General features: G+C 37.0%; 1 protein-coding gene across 1 annotated transcript in view; it reads right to left on the bottom strand.

The window, feature by feature from the left end:
• The window catches only part of LOC109092657 (1,4-alpha-glucan-branching enzyme-like), a 171,069-nt gene that overhangs the window by 77,036 nt on the left and 71,465 nt on the right, over positions 1-22,568 (bottom strand). The window contains exons 8-10 of the mRNA XM_042739167.1: positions 14,328-14,443; positions 13,659-13,786; positions 2,148-2,246 (exon numbers count right to left, since the gene is read on the bottom strand). Coding sequence (XP_042595101.1) covers positions 2,148-2,246; positions 13,659-13,786; positions 14,328-14,443 — 343 coding nt within the window. The remainder of the gene's footprint in view (positions 1-2,147; positions 2,247-13,658; positions 13,787-14,327; positions 14,444-22,568) is intronic.

Below are 22,568 nucleotides of genomic sequence, written 5' to 3'. Positions count from 1 at the left end.
GTTTGTGTTGTTATGATGAAAAGAATAGAATAATATAATCTCCATATATAAAAATATATCCATAATGAGTAGACCTTCATTAATATGCATACCCACAGAAACAGCACAGAACAAAGGAATGCTTTAGATCAACTCACAGAAGAAACCCTAATTAAGAAAAATGATTGAAGAATTGCCCATAATTATACTTTTAATTATGCACACTCAAAAAAAAAAAAAAAAAAAAAAAAACATTACAGAGAGTATCAAACGCATCCTAGTTTCCAAGAGCGTGACACTATTAATATATATCTGGCCGGAAAAATTGAGATATACCCTATTTATCTGATCCGCCGGTTGTCAGTTTAAATTTGGAGCAGGTTCTGGATACTGTCTCTTCAAATTTAATTCCCCCGAGAAAAAGATAGAAACACGTTTTGCTTCGGAATTACAAGCAGGACAAGTGCGTGATGAATGAGACACTTAGCATGATATGGCTCAAACAAACTGGCACCATCCGGAGGGAATATATTGGAATGTGAGTAAAGTGCAGTAAGTTGTCAGTTAAACTACAGTAGGACTGTACAGTAGTTGCATGTATGTTGAATATAATCAAGCTATTCTGCTTGATTCTGCTCTCTCCTCACAGGCACCTTCCCAAATGCATTCAAGCAGGCTCGGGTAACCCAACTGCTCAAAAAACCTACATTAAACACTTCTCTTATAGACCGCTACAGACCTGTCTCTCTCCTTCCAATGATAGCGAAAACCCTTGAATGAGTTGTTTTCAACCAGGTATCATTGTTTCTTTCACAGAACAATAAACTAGACGCTAACCAGTAAGGTTTCAGGAGTGTCCATTCAACTTAGACTGTGTTACTTTCAGTCACGGAAGCCTTGCGGATAGCAAAAGCTGATTCCAAATCATCAGTTCTTATTCTGCTTGATCCCCCTGTCGGCCCTCTCATCACTGGGCATCACAGGGATTCCACTTTGCAGGTTTGAATCCTATTCCACTGGTAGGTCTTTCAGGGTGGCCTGAGGAGGGGAGGTATCCAAAGCACATCAACTGCTCACTGGGGTTCCTCAGGGATCAGTTGTTGGACCCCTCCTCTTCTCCGTATACACTACATCACTGGGTCCCATCATACAGGCACATGGCTTCTCCTACCATTGCTATGCTGATGACAAACAGCTCTATCTCTCATTTCAACCAGATGATCCAATAGTAGCTGCACGGATCTCAGGCTGCCTGGTGGACATATCTGCATGGATGAAAGATCATCATCTACAGCTCAACCTGGCAAAGACTGAGCTTCTTGTCTTCCCTGCCACTCCAACTCTACAGCATGATTTCTCCATCCAGCTATGTTCTTCTACAATTACCCCATTAACTTCGGTCAGAAATCTTGGTGTAATCTCTGATGACCAGCTGACCTTCAAAGACCACATTGCAAAGCATCAGAAAGATCAAGCCCTTTCTTATGGAGCATGCTGCACAACTTCTTGTCCAGGCCCTTGTCATTTCTAGGCTGGACTACTGCAATGCTCTTCTGGCTGGACTTCCATCAAGCACAATCAAACATCTGCAAATGATTCAGAATGCAGCGGCATGACTGGTCTTCAGTGAGCCCAAAAGAGCCCATGTTGCACCTCTCTTCATCTCCTTGCACTGGCTACCGGTTGCGGCTCGTGCAAGACAGTTCTAGACATTGATGCTTGCATATAGAAGCACCCGCCTACTTCCACTCACTACTAAGAATTTACATCCCCTCCAGAAGTCTGAGATTCGCTAGTGAGCAACGCCTAGTTCACCGTTCACCATTAAACGTTCCTGGCTGGTGGAATGATCTTCCTACCCCTATCCGGAATGCTGAATCCCTGACAATTTTCAAGCGACAGCTGAAAACTCATCTCTTTCAACGCTACTTCATCCTAAATAAAATAATAAAACTTTCTCTTTATTCATTCCCTCCCTTTCTAGTTTGTACTTATTTGAACAATGCCCGAAACTTGGTATTATGAGCACTTCCTTTGCCTCTTTAAAAGAGAATCGCTTTATGTATTCTCCAATTGTAAGTCACTTTGGATAAAAGCGCCTAAAAAATGACAATGCAAATGTATTCTCTTTTATGTTGTTCATCACTTCATATTAGAAAAACTCTCACTTGAATCCATTTGTCGGGAATAGCCATGGCCAGGCGAAAGTCGAAACCCAGACCTCCTTCTTGGACTGGACGGCAAAGGGTGGGCATACCGGACACATCCTTAAAAAAAGAAAGAATTTCTTTAAAAACACAACAATATGTAGAGGTTAGATTTACAGTACTCTTAAAGGAATAGTTCACCCTAAAACTAAAATTTGCTCTCTCAGGTTATCAAAGATGATGAGTTTGTTTCTTCATTAGAACAGATTTGGAAAAATTCAGCATTATATCACTTGCTTTGGCAATACGTACATTGTAACAATTGTCATGCCAATAAATGAATTGAATTGAATTGAAATGAATTGAATTGAATTGAATTGAATTGAACTGAACTTAATTGAATTGAAATGAATTGAGAGAGAGAGAGAGAGAGAGAGAGAGAGAGAGAGAGAGAGAGAGAGAGAGAGAGAGAGAGAGAGAGACTTTCTGACTTTTAAAACAGAATACGACATATAACAACCACAAACCACATAAAACAGATCACATCACCAATTAAATGATATAATCCCCTCTTCACAAAATATAAATAAACCTTGATTTCCACACCATTTAAATTCAAATTCAAGTAAATTGCATGTGGTTTGATAAAATTTATATTCCATCCTAATTCTAGACTCAACCAAAGCAGTAAATATTTAAACACATCTACATTTTGCCCTTCAGCAGCCATTCTACGGACTTTCCAAATGGCTAATTTGGCTTGACCAACTATAAAATTTGCCAAAGTACACTTCACTCTGAGTTCTTTAGAATATTTGCATACATAAATAAAAAAAATAAAAAATAAAAAAAAAAACTTATTAAAGAGAAACCCCGGATTTCCAAGTATTCTTTCCAATAAAGCAAACAGTGGTATCAATCTAGAACATTCAATAAAAACAAGAAAAACTGTCTCTGATGCAAAGCAAAAATTACAAAGAGGCGAAACATTCACATTAAACTTACAAACAAACTTATTTGTGGCCAGCACACAATGCAATGTTCTCCACTGTAAGTCTCCAAAATGTTTTGAAAGGGGACTTTTAAAAAGAGCCTCCAAGAAGGAGCAACATTATCAGGAATCATAAGATATTCTCTCCATTTTGCATCACACCTATTATTATTATTATTATAATATTATTTTATTTTTTTCTTATATGATTCTCTTTTTCAGATTGTCTCAAAATTAAGCTCTTTTAACCCTTTAAATTTCAATATCTTCCCTTCTTGATCATCTTCTATACAAATTAGACACAACGAACATTGTATAGGTACACCAGACAGAAAACAATTAACCAACTGGAGCAACTGAGAGGGAAATGCAACCTTCAATCCATCAATAAACTGCTCCACTATCCTTACTGATCTAAACCCTAGCTGATCACAAATTTCTTCTGGAGATATCCATTTTCTAGAGGTAACATCAATTAAATGTACAACTTTAGTCAGACCTTTATCAATGAATTTTTCCACAATGGTGTTAGACTTACAATCACGCTCACCAAGAAAATATTTTTAAAACAGTGGTTCATTCAAACCAAAATTGTCAAACTCTTGTCTGGACTTCCTCAAAACAGTCCAATAATCTAAAACAGAAGCATAAAATTTAACATCAGCTATAAAAGACCCATTATGAAAAGACATCAAAAAAAAGTGCCTATCAAAGCGAAACCCACCAAACATTCTGAGCAGAGCCAGACCAAAACATACCCATGGGATATGTTCATTGGAATAAAGTAAACATTGAACAACTTTTAATCTCATTGAACTTTAGCCTTCAGGTCAATTAGTCCTTGGCCTCCTTCATTAACTGGTAAGTAAAGTATTGCATCCAGTTTTTCAACATATAATGATCCACCCCCAGAAACACTCATTTTAAACCCCTCAAAGTTCCAAGAGCAGTACTGGGGAAGTTTTGGAGGACCTCCATTCTCCCAATCACCCAACAGAAAAGTTGCACTCTTCAGCCAGTTTATTCTAGAGGAAGAGGTGTTCTGATAAACCTTAAGGGATGATACTAAGTTTCTTACATCTTCATCTGTCCTTATCACCACTGTGACATCATCAGCATATGCACTGAGTCTGACTGTTACTACCCCACTACTAGATACAGGGCAAGTTGTCGAAATCCCACTTATCTGTCATCTCAAATCTACCAGCAGTGGTTCAATAACTATAGCATATAAAATACCTGAAAGGCCACAACCTTGCCGTATGCCTCTGCCAGCTAAAAAAGGCCTTGTAAGAGTTCCATTTATTGTCAACATGCTGTACACATCAGTGTACAACAACTTTACATAAGAAATAAAGGATCGACCAAACCCAAAAGCATCAAAACACTTAAAAAGAAAGCCATGATCAACCCGGTCAATGGGTTTTTCCTGATCCAGAGAAATAAAACCCACATTGATTGTATGTACTTTGGCATAAGAAATCAAATCTGGAATAAAAAAAAAAAAAGATTATTAAAAATTGACAGACCAGGAACACAGTAAGATTGATCTGCATGAATGACTGAAGCTATACAACATTTAATTCTATTAGTTAAAACTTTAGAAAGTATCCAGTTTAGTCAACACTGAGCAAAGACACAGGGCACCAGTTTTTAATGTCTCCAAGGTCACCCTTCTTGTGTAATAAGGCTATCATTGCTCTCTGAAGGTTTAACAGAAGTGTGCCTTTTTCCAAACACTCCAAGAAGACCAAAAACACGTCTTTTCCGACGACTGGCCAACACTGCTTATAAAATTCTGCATTTAGCCCATCTAGTCCTGTAGCTTTGCCTGGAGAAAGTTCATTAAGAGCTACAGTAAATTCATCAAAGGTCAAAGGTTGATCAAGCATATGTTTCTCCTTTTCTGCAAGACTTACAGGAGGTAAGTCGCCCTGAAGTAAAAAGTCAGCCATTTCATCTGTCAGCATCACAGGATTCAGCTTTATATTCATCAAAAAAGACAGTCTCATAGGAAATAAAATTCCACAAACATCACATACAGCCACTTCTCTCCCATCTGGCAACATTTCAAATGACACAAAGTCTTCCTATTTCCAATCTTCTTCTGCCAGGTTAAAAAAGAAAAGATGTTCGGGAAAAGCATTCAGTAAAGCTACTTGTTTTGTCAAGAAAGCTATAATTTATTCCTACCTTCAGACGTATGTACCAATCCTCATTCTGTAACTTTGAATCCACCACCTCTTGCGAAGCGGGATCCTTATGAGTCTGGTCAGTTTGTTCATCGCTGCCAGTTTAAATCTCAGTTACAGCAGAGCTTGCCTGCTTTCCTTGTTCAGGGGTATCGGCCTCAAGCAAAGGCTCTGGATGCACCTGTTCAGTGCTCACCCCCGGCTGTATAGCCTCAGCAGCTTCAACTATATCAGCTGGATCATTGATCAGCTTAGCTGACACCGGTCTCTCTTTATGTGACCTACTTGGTGCAGACTGCACCCGGGCCTGTGAGAGTTGTAGCGGCACAGCGTCCTCAGTAGTATCAGAGTCTCTTGCCCTATTACCCTCCACATCGACCGACAATCCATCATTAACAGCATTACGATTTGGGCAAGTCTGTCTAAAATGCCCCAATTCACCACAAATAAAACATTTAATAGATTCTGAACTGATAAAGATGGTGTAATCTTTGTTCTCAATTGTTAATTTCACTGACAAATTTAGAGGCTAACTCAGGGTTAGTTCAGGATTTTTACATCCAAGCGAAATCAATTTAATCGGACTTACTAATTTACCAAATCTCCTTAGTATTTCCTCCAACTTTTCATTTTTTACAAAAGGAGGGACGTTTGACAAAATTATCTGCTTTGATGGGCGTGACAGAGGCAAAATGGGCACAAACGTATCCCTAATTATTAATCCACTCTCAACCAAACCATCTGCCATTTGACTTTCGCTTTCAAAAATAACAATGGCCTTATCCATGCGAGAAGCGTACCTGATGTTGACGCTGCCAACTAAAGCACTCACAGCCATCAGACAATCTTTCACTGATACAGATGCACCAGGCATGCATTTGCAGCCATGCCTGATGGTCAAACGCGAGGAATCAACAACGTTTGTCTCCATTCTTGCACTCGCTGACCGAAGTCAACCTAAACAACTCTACCCCCCAAAACAAAACAAATTAAGAAAAACAAGAAAGAAATCAACTCAAACTCAGAGCCACTCACACCCACGACAAACTCTGTCCACTCACTCCCAGCATGCAACATGCACAGAGAGAGAGGGAGAGTGTGTGAGAGTGTGTGTGTGTGTGTGTGTGGGTGTGTGTTTGAGAGACAGAGAGGAGATTGCAGGGGGGGGCGCTGCACACACAGAGAAACATTCAGGACCACAGAAAATATTTGTCAATGCTGCGACTATCAATAATAACATAGCCTAGATACTAGATTGCTACATTATATCTCTAATCAACAAATGGTAAAATAACTGTTTTTGAAGTAATTAAAAACAGCTTCACTATTTGTAGAGAGAGATGCGCAGACAGGTAATTCACACATGTAACGGTCACCTCTCTCACACGACTGATCGATAATTAATTAAAATAAATGCTATAATACATTCAAATAAATGAGGTCTTAATAATTTTTCTTTTTACCCTTACAAATATTGTGCTGCAAACATCATTAACAATTTTAACTCGTCAATGCTTGCAAATGACTAAAATGCATCCTGAGACCATCCATGTGTGGGGTTGCTTTTCAACCAAAGGAGTGGGCTCTCTCTTAATTCTGCCCAAAAAACACTGCCATGAATAAGTTATGGTATCAAAACATCCTGCAAGAGCAACTTATTCCATTGATCCATGAGCAATTTGGTGATGATCCGTGCATTTTCTAGCATGATGGAGCACCATGTCACAAAGCAAGAGTGAAAAAGAAGTGGCTCGAAGATCATTACATTGAAATTTTGGATCCATGGCAAGGCAACTCCCAGATCTCAATCCCATAGAGAACCTCTGGTCAGTCCTCAAAAGGTGAGTGGACAAGCAGAAGCCCACAAATTGTGATCAACTCCGAGACCTAATAAGGCAAGTATGGATTGTCATCAGTCAGGATTTGGCCCAGAAGCTAATATCCAGCATGCCAGAGCAAACTGAAGAAGTTATGAAAAACAAGGGTCAACACTAAATATTGACTCATTATATTTTTTGCCAATAAAAGCCTTTAAAATGTATGGTATGCAATTGTTTTTCAGCATACCATAGAAATGTGGAAAAATAATCTACAAATACTGAAGCAGCAAACTTTGCAAAACACAAAATTTATGTCCCTGCCAAAACTTTTGGCCATGACTGTAGAGTGCAAGTCTAAAAGAGAATTTTTTTTTATTTTTTTTTTATAAATAATACAATTAGAATAGAGAGTGCTAAAGTCAGAGGGTCAAATGCAGATGGAAGAGATTTGTTTTTAGCCAATTCTTGAAGATGGGCAGGTCATTCCCCCAGGAGGGAACATTTCATTTAAAAGTCTATGAAAGTGATTTTGTGCTTCTTTGGGATTGCACAATAAAGTGATGTTCACTTGCAGAATGCAAGATTCTAGAGGGAACATAAGTCTGAAGTAATGAATTTAGGTAAAGGGGTGCAAAGCCAGTGGTAGTTTTGTAGGCAAACATTAATGCCTTGCATTTTATGCGAGCAGCTATTGGTAGCCAGTGCAAATTGATAAACAGAGGTGTGACGTGTATTCTTTTCGGCTCATTAAAAATTTATCTTGCTGCCGAATTCTGGATTATTTGTAAAGGTTTGATAGAACTGGCTGGAAGACCTGCCAAGAGAGCATTGCAATAGTCCAGCCTGGACAGAACAAGAGCTTGAACAAGGAGTTGTGAATCGTGTTCCAGGCCTGAAAGGGCCAGATCTTCTTGATGTTGAATAAAGCAAATCTGCAGGACCGGACAAGTTTAAGCAATGTGGTCTGAGAAAGTCAGCTGATCATCAATCATAACTCCAAGGTTTCTGGCTGTTTTTGAAGGAGTTATGGTTGATGTGCCTAACTGGATGGTGCAATTGTGATGAAACGATGGGTTTGCTGAAACCACAAGCAGTTCTGTCTTGGCAAGGTTGAGTTGAAGGTGATCGTCCTTCATCCAGCAATAAATGTCTGTTAGACAAGCAGCTATCATCAGATCATCAGGATGGAATGAGAGGTAGAGTTGAGCGTCAACAGCACAGCAGTGATATGAAAAGCCATGTTTCTGAATGACAGAACCTAGTGATGCCATGTAGACAGTTAAGAGAAGTGGTCCGAGAACAGAGGCACCCCAGTAGTTAGATGTTGCAACTTGAACACCTCACCTCTCCAAGATACCTTGAATTACCTATCTGAGAGATAAGACTTAAACCAATGGAGTGCGCTTCCTGGGATGCCCTTTGCCAATAGGTTTGACAGGAGGACCTAGTGGTTAACCGTGTCAAAAGCATTGGACAGATCCAGCAAGAGAAGTATTGAAGATTTGGAATCTACTTTTGCCAGTCTTAGGGCTTCAACAACTGACAGCAAGGTAGTCTTGGTTGAATGTGCACTTCTGAAACCAGACTGGTTGCTGTCTAGGAGGTTGTTCTGTGTGAGAAAGGCAGGGACTTGGTTGAACACAGCTCGTTCAAGTGTTTTTGCAATGAAAGGAAGAAGGGAAACCGGTTTGTAGTTCTCTAAAAGAGATGGGTTAAGGGTGGGTTTCTTAAGTAGTGGGGTTATACGAGACTGTCTAGATGCTTAGGGAAAAACACCAGTGTGAAGGGATGTGTTGATGTAAATGAGTGCAGGTTTTAAGTGCAGTGGAATTGGATTGATTGAGGTTGGTTAGGTGTAATAGGACCAAGCGGACAAGTAGTAGGATGATTAGAAAGGATAAGTGTGGAGACTTCTGTCTCAGAGAGTGAAGAGAAGGATGTGAACGAGTGTATGGTTTCTGTGCTTGACAGATTGTAGTGTGGAAAATTGTGCACTGATGGTTTTAATTTTATTAATGAAGAATGTTGCAAGGTCGTCAATGTAAGAATTGATGAAGGAGGAGGAGGACAAAGGAAAATGTTTTAAAAAGCATGAAAAAGTTGGATGAATTAAGCAGTGGAAACATTAGCAGAGAAGGAAGAGAGGAGTGGCTGATACACATTAAGGTCAGTAGAATTTTTTTATTTGCGCCACACCCTTTCAGCAGCCCTGAGCATAGAATGATGCTCGCTGAGAATATCAGACAGCCAAGGGGCAGAAGAGGTCGTATAGCCAAGCCTGGAAGATAAGGGGCAGACAGTGTCTAAACAAGATGTAAGAGAGGAGAAGAAAGTATCAGTAGCATTGTTAGCATCAAGAGATGATAACTGTTTAGTGGGGGGGAGGGAGGGTGGATGAATAGATGATAGCCAAGAGGGTGAGAGTGAGCGTAGGTTACGTCAAAAGATGGCATGTGGAGGGGTATGTATTGTGTCAGGAACCATGCTGAGGTTAAGAGTGAGGAGGAAGTGATCCGAGGTGTGCAGTGGAGTAACCAGTACATGATCAGTGGAGCAGTGTCATGTTTAAATAAGGTCCAGTTGGTTGCCTGATTTGTTAGTAGCCGTAGTTAACACTCTCTTGAGATCAAAAGAGGCAAGCAGAGTGTGGAAGTCTGCAGCCTGAGGTTTATCTAGGTGGATATTGAAGTCTCCAAGCATAACTAGGGGAGTACCATCCTCAGGAAAGGTTGAGAGCAGCACATCTAATTCATCCAAGAAGTTACCATGTGGTCCTGGGGGGTTGATAAACATTTACAAAATGGGTTTTAAAAGGGTGGGTAATAGTGACTGAATGTGATTTAAATGAGCTGTTAATATCCAGAGAAGGTAAAGGAATAAATTTCCAGTCATTAGAGATAAGCAGACCAGTATCTGTTATTTATATAAAAGGATTAGAACTTGTAATATCTAATGTAATGAGAAATTAAAATGTAATGATGACTCCTGTCATATCTGGCCTCCTAATAAAAGTTAATTTATTTATATTCACAGAGTGGGTTGTCTCATGGGGGCCGACATGTTGGGATCACATGACGAGCCAAATGTTTTATTGCTGACAAAATCGAAAAAACTCATCAATTTTTGCAACTCATTTTGTTGACTAGATTAGCAGTGGTTTCCAGCCATGCTATTCTTTTCTTCAGGGTATCACATAATATGCAGCACTGTGCAAAACTGAATTAACCACTGAATACAAAAAGTATCTGTGGTCCTAGTTTTTGTTATATTTGTCGTCGGTTTTTATGCTATTTAATTGTTTCCTGCAATGTAAGCAAACTTAAGCATTCACAGTCCAGCTCTATCAATGGAGCTCATAAAAGAGAATTAGATGATATCTCTGGTGGGCACTGTCCACTAATTACAAAACACTGAACAAAGTAAGTAAAAAGTAAGTGGTCTCATTAATCATGGCTTTAGACAGAGCCACTGAGTGCTAATTTAATGCACTGTGTCCCGTTGACTCGGAAGGTTAATTCTGTCTTTGTGGAGTTGGGATACAGTGTCGCTGTTGACAAGATTAAGGTTATCGAGCCATGACTAAAGGTATTATGGTCATTTCGGATGATCCTGCTGCATATTCTGAAGAGAGTAGCCAGTACAGAAAGAGAGACACCTTTTTACTTAAAGGAATAGTTCACCCAAAAATGTACACTCCACAATTTCAACTGTTATTCACTGATAATCTTCAGATATCATGTGTGCTTTTGCATAATTAAACTGACAAATTGCACTAGTGTTGTTTACACTTGATATTCCAGAATTGATTATGCACAAAAATTATATCTGGTAGTTAACGGTCACTTTTTAATATCTAATCAATTTCCTATATATATATATATATATATATATATATATATATATATATATATAGGAAATATATAGAAAGGCAAGGATAATGGCTTCAAAAACAAATAACGGATAACTAATAATTCTGCCCGAATATTCGGCTGAGGCTGGAACACTATGGTGTTTGCTAGGTAACAGGTGAGCCAGGGGATCAGCATAATATTCTACACAAACCTCCTAAAAGTCACGCAATAATGAGTGTGTGAAGTGAATGAATGTAAACTTTATGAATGAAAAGAGCGCATATCAAACACCGCATTGCTGTTGCCTTTCTGTGAATCTCTCAGCTTGGCAAGAGTAATATCAACTAAAATAATACATCATGTTCTAACATGTTCTAATATTTGTCTATATTTAAAGGCAGTGATTTAAAGCTTATAGGCTACGATATGATCCATGAATGAATGGAATAAGCACTGCGCGATCACCAATCAAACAGCCGCGTTGCAGTCTCTGGGCGTCTTTCAAAAACTAAACCAGCTCTCTGTCAAGAGTAGGCTAATAATCAGCTAAGATACAGATACATTTTCTACTAGGCCTACGTATTTGCTTCTTTATCTTTTGCTGGTTTGCGTGGCACATGCACATTTGTTTAGTGAAGTTCAAAAAAGACTGCTTAAAGATGCGTAATGAAAAAGTGTGCCTTGAATTAATTCAGTCACGTTCAGATGATTACTAAACGTAATGAATTTTATACTTTAGAACACTGAATAGGGCAAATAGTCAAAACACAAATATTTTTCCATACTCTGTTCTCTCTTTTTTCCCATACTTTTGCAGATCTGCAAATTACTTAAGGTAAATAGCTACTTTTTTAAACTGCGCAGGAACCAGTGAGCCAAAGGAAATCATGTTGATTTACATAAAACTCTAATATTACAACGCAGTAGCAAGTGTGTGAAGTAAATGAGTGTAAATTCTATAAATTAAAATAGCAGTGTTGCACTTGCCTTTTTCCATGCATTTCCTGGAAATTACTTAAATCAATTTCCATATTTCTAAACTGCACAGGAACCCTTACTGTTTTAAATAGAAGATATTTAAATATTTATCGGATCACAAAAGGTCCCCAAAATGGGACTCGAACTTGCGTTCCCCCAAGCGCAACTGCACCACATCTCGAAACACTGCCTATACAAGGGTATCGGCTTCGACTGTTAGAAGATATTTAAATAAAAGTTATAATCATAAAAATATTTTTTTAGTTAAACACTGCATATTTGTTCAGTGATAACTACGGGAAAAAAAGAAAGGTTGTAAAACCATAGACATAACTGTCGTAACTGTCTTATAACTGTGTGAAGTTCCGGTTCAAGCTCCGCCTACTTCCGGTTTTATCCGAATACAGATACAAATAATTTTGTGATTGTTACAGATACAAATACTGGCTTCGCTTATTTCCGGTTTTATCCGAATACAGATACAAATAATTTTGTGATTGTTACAGATACATCTCTTCTCTCTCTCTCTCTCTCTCTCTCTCTCTCTCTATATATATATATATTATATATCTCTCTCTCTTATATATATATATATATATATTTTTTTTTTTTTTTTAATCAAAATTAATTATGTCAATTTATTTATTGAAGTAAAACATTTTACATTTTTATTTAATTATACTTCATGAATGTATATGTTGTTGCTTCTGATGTAATAATAAATATTATTTTAATATTAATCTGTTCATATTAAAATATTGTATTAAAAATACAAATAAATAATTTAGACAGGGACTTCAAAACCCTTCAAAAGTTTGACATCAGTAAGGTTTTTTTTTTTTTTTTTCTGTCTCCTCTCATTTTTGGAAGAAATAATACTTTTATTCAGCAAAGATGCAACTGATCACAAGTGAAAGTAAAGAATTTATAAAAACTTTATACATTATATATAAAAAAAAAATGCTGATCTTTTGTACTTTCAAAGTTGCAAAATTTAAATGTATCATAGTTTCCACACACACACAAAAATATTAAGCAATATGACTGTTTTCAACATTGATATTAATAAAAAAAAATTGTTCTTTGAGCAATATATCAGCATATTAGAATGATTTCTGAAGGATCATGTGACCCTGAAGACTGGAGTAATGATAGTGAAAATTCAGCTTTACAATACAGTAATAAATTGCATATTAAAATGGAAAACAGTTATTTTCAATTATATAATGTTTAATAATTATGCAAATAATTAAATAAATACAGCCTTGGTGTGCATAAGATTTTTTTTTTTTTTTATTAAAATAAAATAAAATAAAAATTACCAACCTCAGACTTTTGAATGATAGTGCATGTGTATATGAAGAATAGAATAGAATAGAATAGAATAGAATAGAATAGAATAGAATAGAATAGAATATTGTCTTTTTCTCACGAAGCTACTGCATGGCTCGCAAAATTTGAAACAGAGCTTAAGTCTTATGCAGAATTTCTGGGAAACCTGTTTGAAAACAGTCATATTGTTGCAGTATAAGCCATGGCTGATGGGAACTATGACATTAATGTTATATTACTGTCATCTCAAAGCAGCAGAATAAGAACAGAAGTAATTCAGTTCAAGAACTGCTGAGCTAACATTTCAGAAATACTGCTGTCGAGAGCTTCTACGTTCAGTGCATACCAGAAAACAACATACAGCTTACCTCTGCAATAGTGATGCAGTCCTGATAGAGGGTGTGCAAAATATGGTTTGCCAACATGAGGTAGACAATAGAGTCCTCATCTACATGGAGTCCGAAGTATTCAGCATAATCCCCGGAAAATCCTGATCCTGAGCATCAGGGAACATGCAAATGAATTCAGACTCAACCACTGATGGTTACATTTTAATAAAAATTAATTAGCAATTATACAAAACTCATTTTAAAAAGAGCTATGAAGAAACCAACTCGCAATAACCTTTTTTTTTTTTTTTTTTGCAAATCTAATGCCATGTTTCATTAAAACAAAGAAGGATTTGTTCAAAGCGATCTTTGAAAACCTACCGAAAATCATTAACAGCATCACTGGTACAAAATTAAAAAGAAAAGAGAAAAATGCCAGGATAACCTTTGCCACACTACTTGTGTAATTAATTTCCTGCTTGAAAGAACTTGAATCACATGCTTTTCCTGCTTAATTCTGTTCATTTATGAAAGTTTACGTAACATGCTCGCAGTCTACTGAAACTGCCCTTGGAACGGTTGCTCTTCCAATACGCTTTTCTGCCTGTTCTACAATAAGAGCTTATGACATTTACAGAGGAAGAATGTTATTAATGTACAGTAATTCTTAGTAAAGAACATTACGTGCTTAATTTTCCATGGACATACCGATCCCGTGATGATGGTAGAGCATAGACGTCACTCCATCAAACCTGAATCCATCAAATCTGTACTCCTCCATCCACCAGCGCAGGTTTGACAGGAGAAATCGCAACACCTCCCAGCTACACACACACACACACACACACACAAACAAACACAAAAAGTTAGAATGCTACTCTGACAGGAATATATCTATACTGTATGTGAGTCACTGCTGAAACATTTTGCACTATAGAAATGAATGATACTTCAAATTGTCTGGCTATCTCATCAAATTTTAATCATTTTTGTTATTCAAATGTTTGGGGTTAATAATGTTTTTGAAATAAGTCTCTTACTGTATGTTCACCAAGGCTGTATTTATTTGAGCAAATATACATTAAAAACAGTCATATTATGAAATATTGCTACCTTTTAAAATGTTTTTATACGTTTATATATTTAAAAATTTAATTTATTCCTGTAATGCAAAGCTGAATTTTCAGCATCATTACACCAGTCTTCAGAAATCATTCTAATATGTTGATTTACTGCTCAAGAAATATTTTGTATTATTACTAACACGTTTCTTTATGAAGTTCATAACACATATCACATTACGCTTTGTGTATCATTGACAGTGCTAAAGAAAACTAAAAAAAATACAAGCTAATCTTTTATTACTCATTGTACATTCATAATACTTAGCTAACAACAACAGTTTAACATAAATAATTACCAAAAGAGAGTCATCAAAAACTTCAAAAGTGCACATTAGATGATTTTAGTATTTTATGACTAGTTGCGTTCTGGAATGTTCCAGAGAGCACTATAATATTACAGAATATTACAAAAATGCACTTTAGTTTTTTTTAGTATTATATGAATAGTTGCGTAAAAAAAAAAAAAAAAAAAAACTAATTTAGTACAAAAACATATCTGTACTAATCTAATGTTTCTACAATTTACCTGACCTAAATATTTACCAAAATATTGATGCTACATGAAAATATACGTAGCACCACAGAATTACAGAAGAAAAAAATATATATATAAAAAAATAAGTAAAAACACATTTTTGTTACATTGGGTTATCAATGTTAAAAACCATTTTGCTTACCATTTTGCTATGTTCTTTTTTTTTTCAAGATTTGTTGATAAGTGTGATGTTTAAGAGAACAGCATTTATTTCAAAGATTTTTTTTTTTTTTTTTTTTTTTTTTGTAATATTATAAATGTCTTCACGGTTATGCATCTATATAAAATTATTCATTTATATATTTTACTTATATGTCTTACTGACCCCCAACTTTTAAACATAAGTTTATTTTATTAAAAAAAGAATAATTTTTATTAGTAACCCAATAGCAAACACATAGAATGCCCAGGCTGCTGCATGGCAATATTCCTAAGCATTGTGGCAGTGATTTTTAGGAAGGTAGATACAATTAAGATTTTTTTCCATATACAAGAAAACTGAAAAATCTGCTTACAGTGCTGTATATAATTCATAGCAGATCATTAGTTATTTACATATTTAATTAATTTATTTTAATATGAACTTCTGAACTGTTAAGCATGTTTGCTTCTGACTCCTGAGTGAACATTAATTTAAAGCAAGGTTCTCCAGCAGGGGTCCACAGCCATACCGCAGGGGTCCACCAATTATCACTGTTCCATAAAATGTAAATACGCGTTAAACCAAAATACAATATTAAATTAACCTCAGCAAAAGCTTAAAGTTCAGCTATATGTTTTATTGTACCTCCTGCAATGCATTTGGTATCATGTAGTTTAATGAATCTAAACATCAATAAGGATTATTTTAATGGCTTTTCAATGCAGCACCATGAAGTGCTGCATATAAATACATTAATATGGAAATTAATGCATATTATTATAAGTCAGGCTTAAAATGCAATACTCCGATTTATACAATATGTTCTGCTCTGTCTCTCTGCTCACCAAGGGGTCTCCCAGTTTTAAATTGTTACTCCTGAAATAACAAACTTTTTTAATAAGAGCAGTATTCAGTTTATAATAATCAAAGGAACAGTTCCAGTTACACAGTGATGCTGTGCACCAAACTTTCAGGAAGACCTCAGTTGTGGCTCCAGGTTCTCAGGCACCAGGCAATATAATTAATCCAGCTGACATCATCACATTCTGGGATGTGTTGCTTCCCAGATGGCGAGAACTCAGCGCTGCCTGGAAGTGCAGTAGTATTGCATTCACAGAGTTAGGATTTCACATGATACGGAATGAAAGAAACCTCCTGATAGTGCAGCGAGCATCGATCACAGCTACGATCATGATACAGCAGCATACACACTATTTCAGCTTAGAATATGACTTTCCTCTTAATATGTTTCTCCTAAGGAGGTTCTCAAATTTGGAGGCATCACCAGAATATTAAAATATTATGTCACAAAAAGGGAAATTTGAGTGAGTGAAACCATTCCTGGAATCGTTTATTTACATTCTTTTTTTGCATTAAGACTAGAGATGGGAAGATTAATTTCACTTTCAGAACCCCTTGTTCAGCCACTATTCAGCTCATAACCAGCTTATAACCTAAATATGATTTGCATAACTGCAATAAAAAATATAGAAAAATCACTCATCTCTTAGCTGATATTTATTATTATTATTACTGAAAAATCCATTCCATTTCAAATGTTCATAAATCAGACAGTGTATTAATGACATACGATTTTAGTTTAATATGATTTTTTTTAATTACCTTTTTCATTTTAATTTAGTTAAAAAATATTTTTTTATGAATCATTTTTATTTATTTTTATTTCAGTTTTAGCACTTGCAATTGTTTTAGAACAACTTAAAAAATAAGAAATGTTGCCTTGTGAACTTGCTAAAATTTATTTATTTAAATTTCAGTTAACATTTATTCTATTCCAAGTATGGTGTAAGTTTTAGTTTATGGTACCAACTCTGATCAGACACTGCAAATCAAAATCAAATTCCAATCCGAATTTTAAATGACAGAGATTTGATACATGTTTTACAATATGAATCAGGTTTTTTTTTTTGTAACTAAACCCCATGGTCAGAGCCTGACTCCACCCACTGGCAATATCTGAAAAATGCTGAAAAGTGGGCAGAGCACAGCGGAGATAGAGGGGACGACCCGAGGGCGGGGCTGAGCAGGTGGGGCGTGAACCTGAGACCCGCAGTGACGGATTAATTGACAGCTGCTGTCAGAGTCGCTAAAATGGAGAGTGACTGTAGTGACGCAAGTAGTTTTGCAACAGAGCGTTCATTTGAAGTAGAGGACTTCATAAGGCCTTTATTAACCCCTCGGAGGCATGTGGAGCACTTTTTATGATGGATTTATGCACTTTATTGGGCTTCAAATTCTTGACCACTATTCACTGCCATTATAAAGCTTGATTTTTTTTCTTTTTTCTCCATATATTTCAGATTGCATTTGTCTGAAAGAAGAAAATCATATATACCTAGGATTGTTTGAGAGTGAGTAAATCATTAAGTAATTGAACAATCCTTTTAAGAACAGACAGTGTATGTCAGTGATGGTATTTAGGGTCCCAAAAATATAGGTACTTTAAAAAATCCATCACAACCCAAATGGCTGTGAACTCTTGCCACCAATGGCATTTTAATCTATGCAAATGTTTTCCCCACTTAAAAAACTGAACCTGCAAGTGTGACTCCCTCCATCCATATTTGAAACCTAGAAATGAATACCAATGTGCTCTATCTCCTCATCGGGTACCCCAATCAGATTCCTGCAGCATGCAGCTAGAAGCATAAATTAACCGTCAGGATGAGAAATTGGAATCAACTCATCCCTAAAGTATGTCTGTATCCTGGTGTTTGGATGATATGTGTAGGCACTTGTGACCAGCCCCCTCCAGCTGAGCATCCTCAACAACTTGGAGTAATGGCCACGTTGCCATAGAAACTTTGTTAAAATGCAAGCGCGGGGGTCCTCTGGCACCGTGCGAAGCACACATGGAACAAAGTAAAGCACCTCAACCATGTGAAGCCGAATTGAAGAGTGCGAAAGAACACCATCATCTCACCTGAGAGTTTTATAAATGCCAAGCACTCCGATTCACGCTACAGCATCCTTAATGTTATTGTCAGAAGAAGGACAATATTACACTTATGATGCAGCCAGTTCTGGCTGGAAAAATTTGAGCGGCCCCAACGGAGACGGCCTAGTGCTAATCCTACATCTTTAACTGTATTCGACGGCAGGGATGTGCGAATGAACTCTCTTCAACCTCGATTCTTCTCTTTTAAACTTTTACAACAATGACAAGAGGCCCAGGTAGCAGAAAATGAGAAAATATGGAAATGAACCATCTTTTGACACTCACACTGGAACTTGAAGCTATTCAGAATAACTTATGAACCTCCTCACACAAGCAAGTCTGCAGAACTGTGGAGATGTCTGATAACATTAGCGCGGTATAAGGAGCTACAGCCTTCATTTGGAGTCATTCCGTGCTTCGGCTTGATGCATTCAGCGCTGTGCTGATCTAGGCACCAACATTTATGTATGCTAAATCAAATATATGGATACAAGTCCCCATCGGCCAGGCACAAATCCCCCAAAGCTTCTTCCAGAACTGAGCAGTTCGCAATTGGTTCTGCATGAGAAGTGAATCAGCGTCGGGGTAGATTGTAGTTTTCCAAGCCATAGGGGAAAATGCTGAAGTAGATATCTGCGGTGCCATTTCATAAAGTTGCAAATAGGGAGTTTGCAACTCCGGGTTGGCTCTCCCAATACTAGGGGACTGTGGTAATCTGATAAGCATGCGGCATGAGCGGACATGCAGGGCTGTGGGCGATAAATAGATTATACTGTGATCAACACATGACGCAGAGTCCAAACACACAATGTGTTATCGTGGGACTGAGGTAAAGCCATGACAAAGCCACACCTGCACATTAAAGGCAAAAGAATGGCTGTTATTCCTTATGGGCAAGTCCTGTCAGGAGTGCGGTGAGTACAAAGCTTTTGTCAGGTGTGTTGGTCTGTGACGGTAAAGCAGGGTTACTTGGATTTGGAAAGCTCACGGACCACATGGTCCTTTTAGCCTCAAGGGCCACATTTCATTTTAGTAGCTATTTTGGACACACTTTATTTTAAGGTCACTAAAATAACTAAATCTTAATTATGGCTTAGCCTCAATAAACTCCTAATATCTTTCTTAATAATGGTTAGAAATGTCGTTTTTATGGTGCAGGTATGGGGTAGGATTAAGGGATCTAAAATATGGTCATGCAGAAAAAAGCATTTGATGCTTCTTAAAAAAAACATTATTTGGTGTAATGCAATGTGTTTATGCGGTTTAAGGTTAAAAAAAAACACATACAATATAATGTACATTATTGTTGCTCCTCTATACCTCGCCTTTCTGAAACGCATCGATTTTTACAAAGCTCATTGTTCTAAAAAAGCGAGTTATACACTGATTGGCCAGCTATCCAGTACGTTGTGATTGGCGAAATACCTCAAGAGTGTGACGGAAATGTTACGCCCCTTACCATACTGTGGTGCCATCTCCCAGCACGATGAGACAAAATAAAACCCATTACAAACAAAAAATTTGTTGCATCCAGTGGGGACATAATTACTGATTATAATGACTTTTTACACATTGCGTTGGGTATCGTGCTGCGTCAACATAAAACCATGTCTGCATTTGTGATTTTGTGATCGGAGAAGCAAAAGACAACAAGCGATACTCTACACTGCCCAAAACTAGCGTTTGAATCATCATTGGCAAATTCTTTACATATAAAAAAAAATGTACTTACAGGCTGTGAGTCAGAAGCGCCAGACTGTCCTTGCAAGTTTGGAACTGCTCCACTTTATAGTAACAGCCTTTGTGCCACAGATGCATTGTAGGCTACTGGTTCAGGAAACAGTCCTCATCCTCCATAAAATGCACTGCACACATCTGTATATTTGGGTTGAACTGTTCTGGAACAGTGTTGTAAATACAACTTAACCACCGATTTCTAGATGTGTCCTCTTTTGGAAGGCCAAACAAAGTAGTTCTGCATTCACAACGAAACACACAGCATCTCCACAAACATGGCGGCGGCGGCGGCGGCGGCAACAGCAAGAATAAAAGTTACGCCTTCTTCCTTTGCATGAACATTTAGGCGGTGTTATACAAATCTTCCCACATTGTGACGTAAACATTTGTGGGGGGGGGGGGGGGGGTGTTAGAACGAGCCGTTTTAGGAGGGTTTGGTTGACTCTTAACTTTTATAAAAAAATATCTCTCTGGGTTTGAGACTTTAGTCTTTACAACTTTACAGATCTTCTTTATGCATCAAGAGCTTGTAACACTCCAAAGAGAAAGAAAAAATTAAAAATTGCATTTTACCCCTTTAATAATATTTAATTAACAGCCAGTATGTCTGCAATATGAATGCCAGTTAAGTGAGAATTTAAACATTTCAAATTGCATAATTTAATATTATTTACTGTTTCATGAATGAACATGAATTAACAATGAATAATTATACAGAAATACATATTAACCTAAATAAACTCTGTAAAGTCTGACATAAAAGTCAGAGTTCTAAAAAACAAAAACAAGAAATGATTTGTCTATTTAGTAATTTTTAAACATTTATACAAAACGAGTTGAATAAATAAAAACATTTTATACAATAAATAATACAAATCAGAAAAAAATATACAAATTTTATAACAATTATGAAATAAGTGAAATGGCATAATTTGATTAAATTATTTGGTGATAAAAATGTATTATGGTGAACAAACCACGGCAAATTACAATGATGACTAAAAATGAATACATCAAATGCTTGCTGTTTCATATTTGATACATTTTAAACATGACTTTTCTACATATAATGAATGAAATATTATCAAGAATAAGCTGCTTAAATTTAGTACATTTTCATTTTGAAAAAGCAATGACAATTAAAATAAGTTGCTTAAATTAGCAAAGATTTCTCTTCTTAAAAAAAAATAGGAGGCAACCATTTCAGAAATTACTATATTTAATATTATTTCTGGGTAATCCATTGGGGTATATACTATATACACTTTCTTGGGAAAGTATTTATCCTGTTTATGATATTGAAGCCATACAAACCCAAACAAAAATCTACTTGACACCAGCAGCAACGCTGAGGTTAAGGAGTGACTTACCGGCATCAATATGGCTACAAATTGACAAACGGACCAGTTTTCGCCTTAACCAGATTACATACGACTTCAAGGGTGTCTGGAAGGACGGTAAAATGTGGTTTTATTCGATTATGAGTCTCCCTTCACGATTTCCCCACATTGCTACCATTTACCATGAGTGCTCAATGACAACATATACGTTGAATATCAATGAAATGACTTGCATTGGTAGTCAAGCCCTTCAACGCAAGAAAAAAAAAAGCCATGTGACATTTCCTCAGAGCCAGATACCAGATAATCTGTCTCAACACCACATTCATCCTTGGGGAAAGAATGACAGGAAAAAGACAAGTGTGATGATAAACATAAAATGACCTTGCAACACAGTATGCCAAATCTGTCATAAGCACTGGTTCCCAGACAGTTATGAATTAACACTACAAGAATACTCTAAATCGAGGATAATCTCTCAAAGGGGGTAAGCTGACCTTATTTGCATTTCTTCTACCTGATATTGCTACCCAAGTCTCAGGTGTAAGGAAGATCGCAGGAAGAGGAAACGTATAAATCCCTGTATCCTCAACATTACAGTCAACCTGCATGAGAACAAATAAATTTACAACCTTGACAGGTCATTTCACACAAGGCGCAGCGGTGAAACGACGGCATCTGACAGTCTGAGAGATGGCGAACAGCAGGGCCTTGTGGGAAACGACGGTTGAGGCACCTCATTTCACGCATCTCACATGCTGTGCCTGTCCTATTGGCAAAACAGCTTCTTTGCTCATTCAATAAAAGACAAGCAGCGCAGATTAATGTTTATTGGGGAAGAGATGGATAACACCTGGATAAAGTGGTGTGACAAGTGCCACCGTCGTGTCATTTTTTTGTCGCTCTGGAATTCGTCCAGAACTGTCAGAATTAGCATTCTCTATCAACATCCAGCTGTGCCTCTGGTGAAATCCACCACTTGTCTCAATAGAAATTTTATTAAGTCTCATTGAGAGGCGTTGGGAGAACATGCAACGCGTCCTGATGAGGAATGAATATTCAAGGAAGGGGAAGCGCTTGATGAGCACGGGACCTTATCCACCATTGTCACT

The sequence above is a fragment of the Cyprinus carpio genome, chromosome B15, assembly GCF_018340385.1.
Source record: "Cyprinus carpio isolate SPL01 chromosome B15, ASM1834038v1, whole genome shotgun sequence".
NCBI lineage: Eukaryota > Metazoa > Chordata > Actinopteri > Cypriniformes > Cyprinidae > Cyprinus > Cyprinus carpio.
Note: the sequence above shows the minus strand (reverse complement) of the source record. Positions and strands in the feature narration are given on the sequence as shown.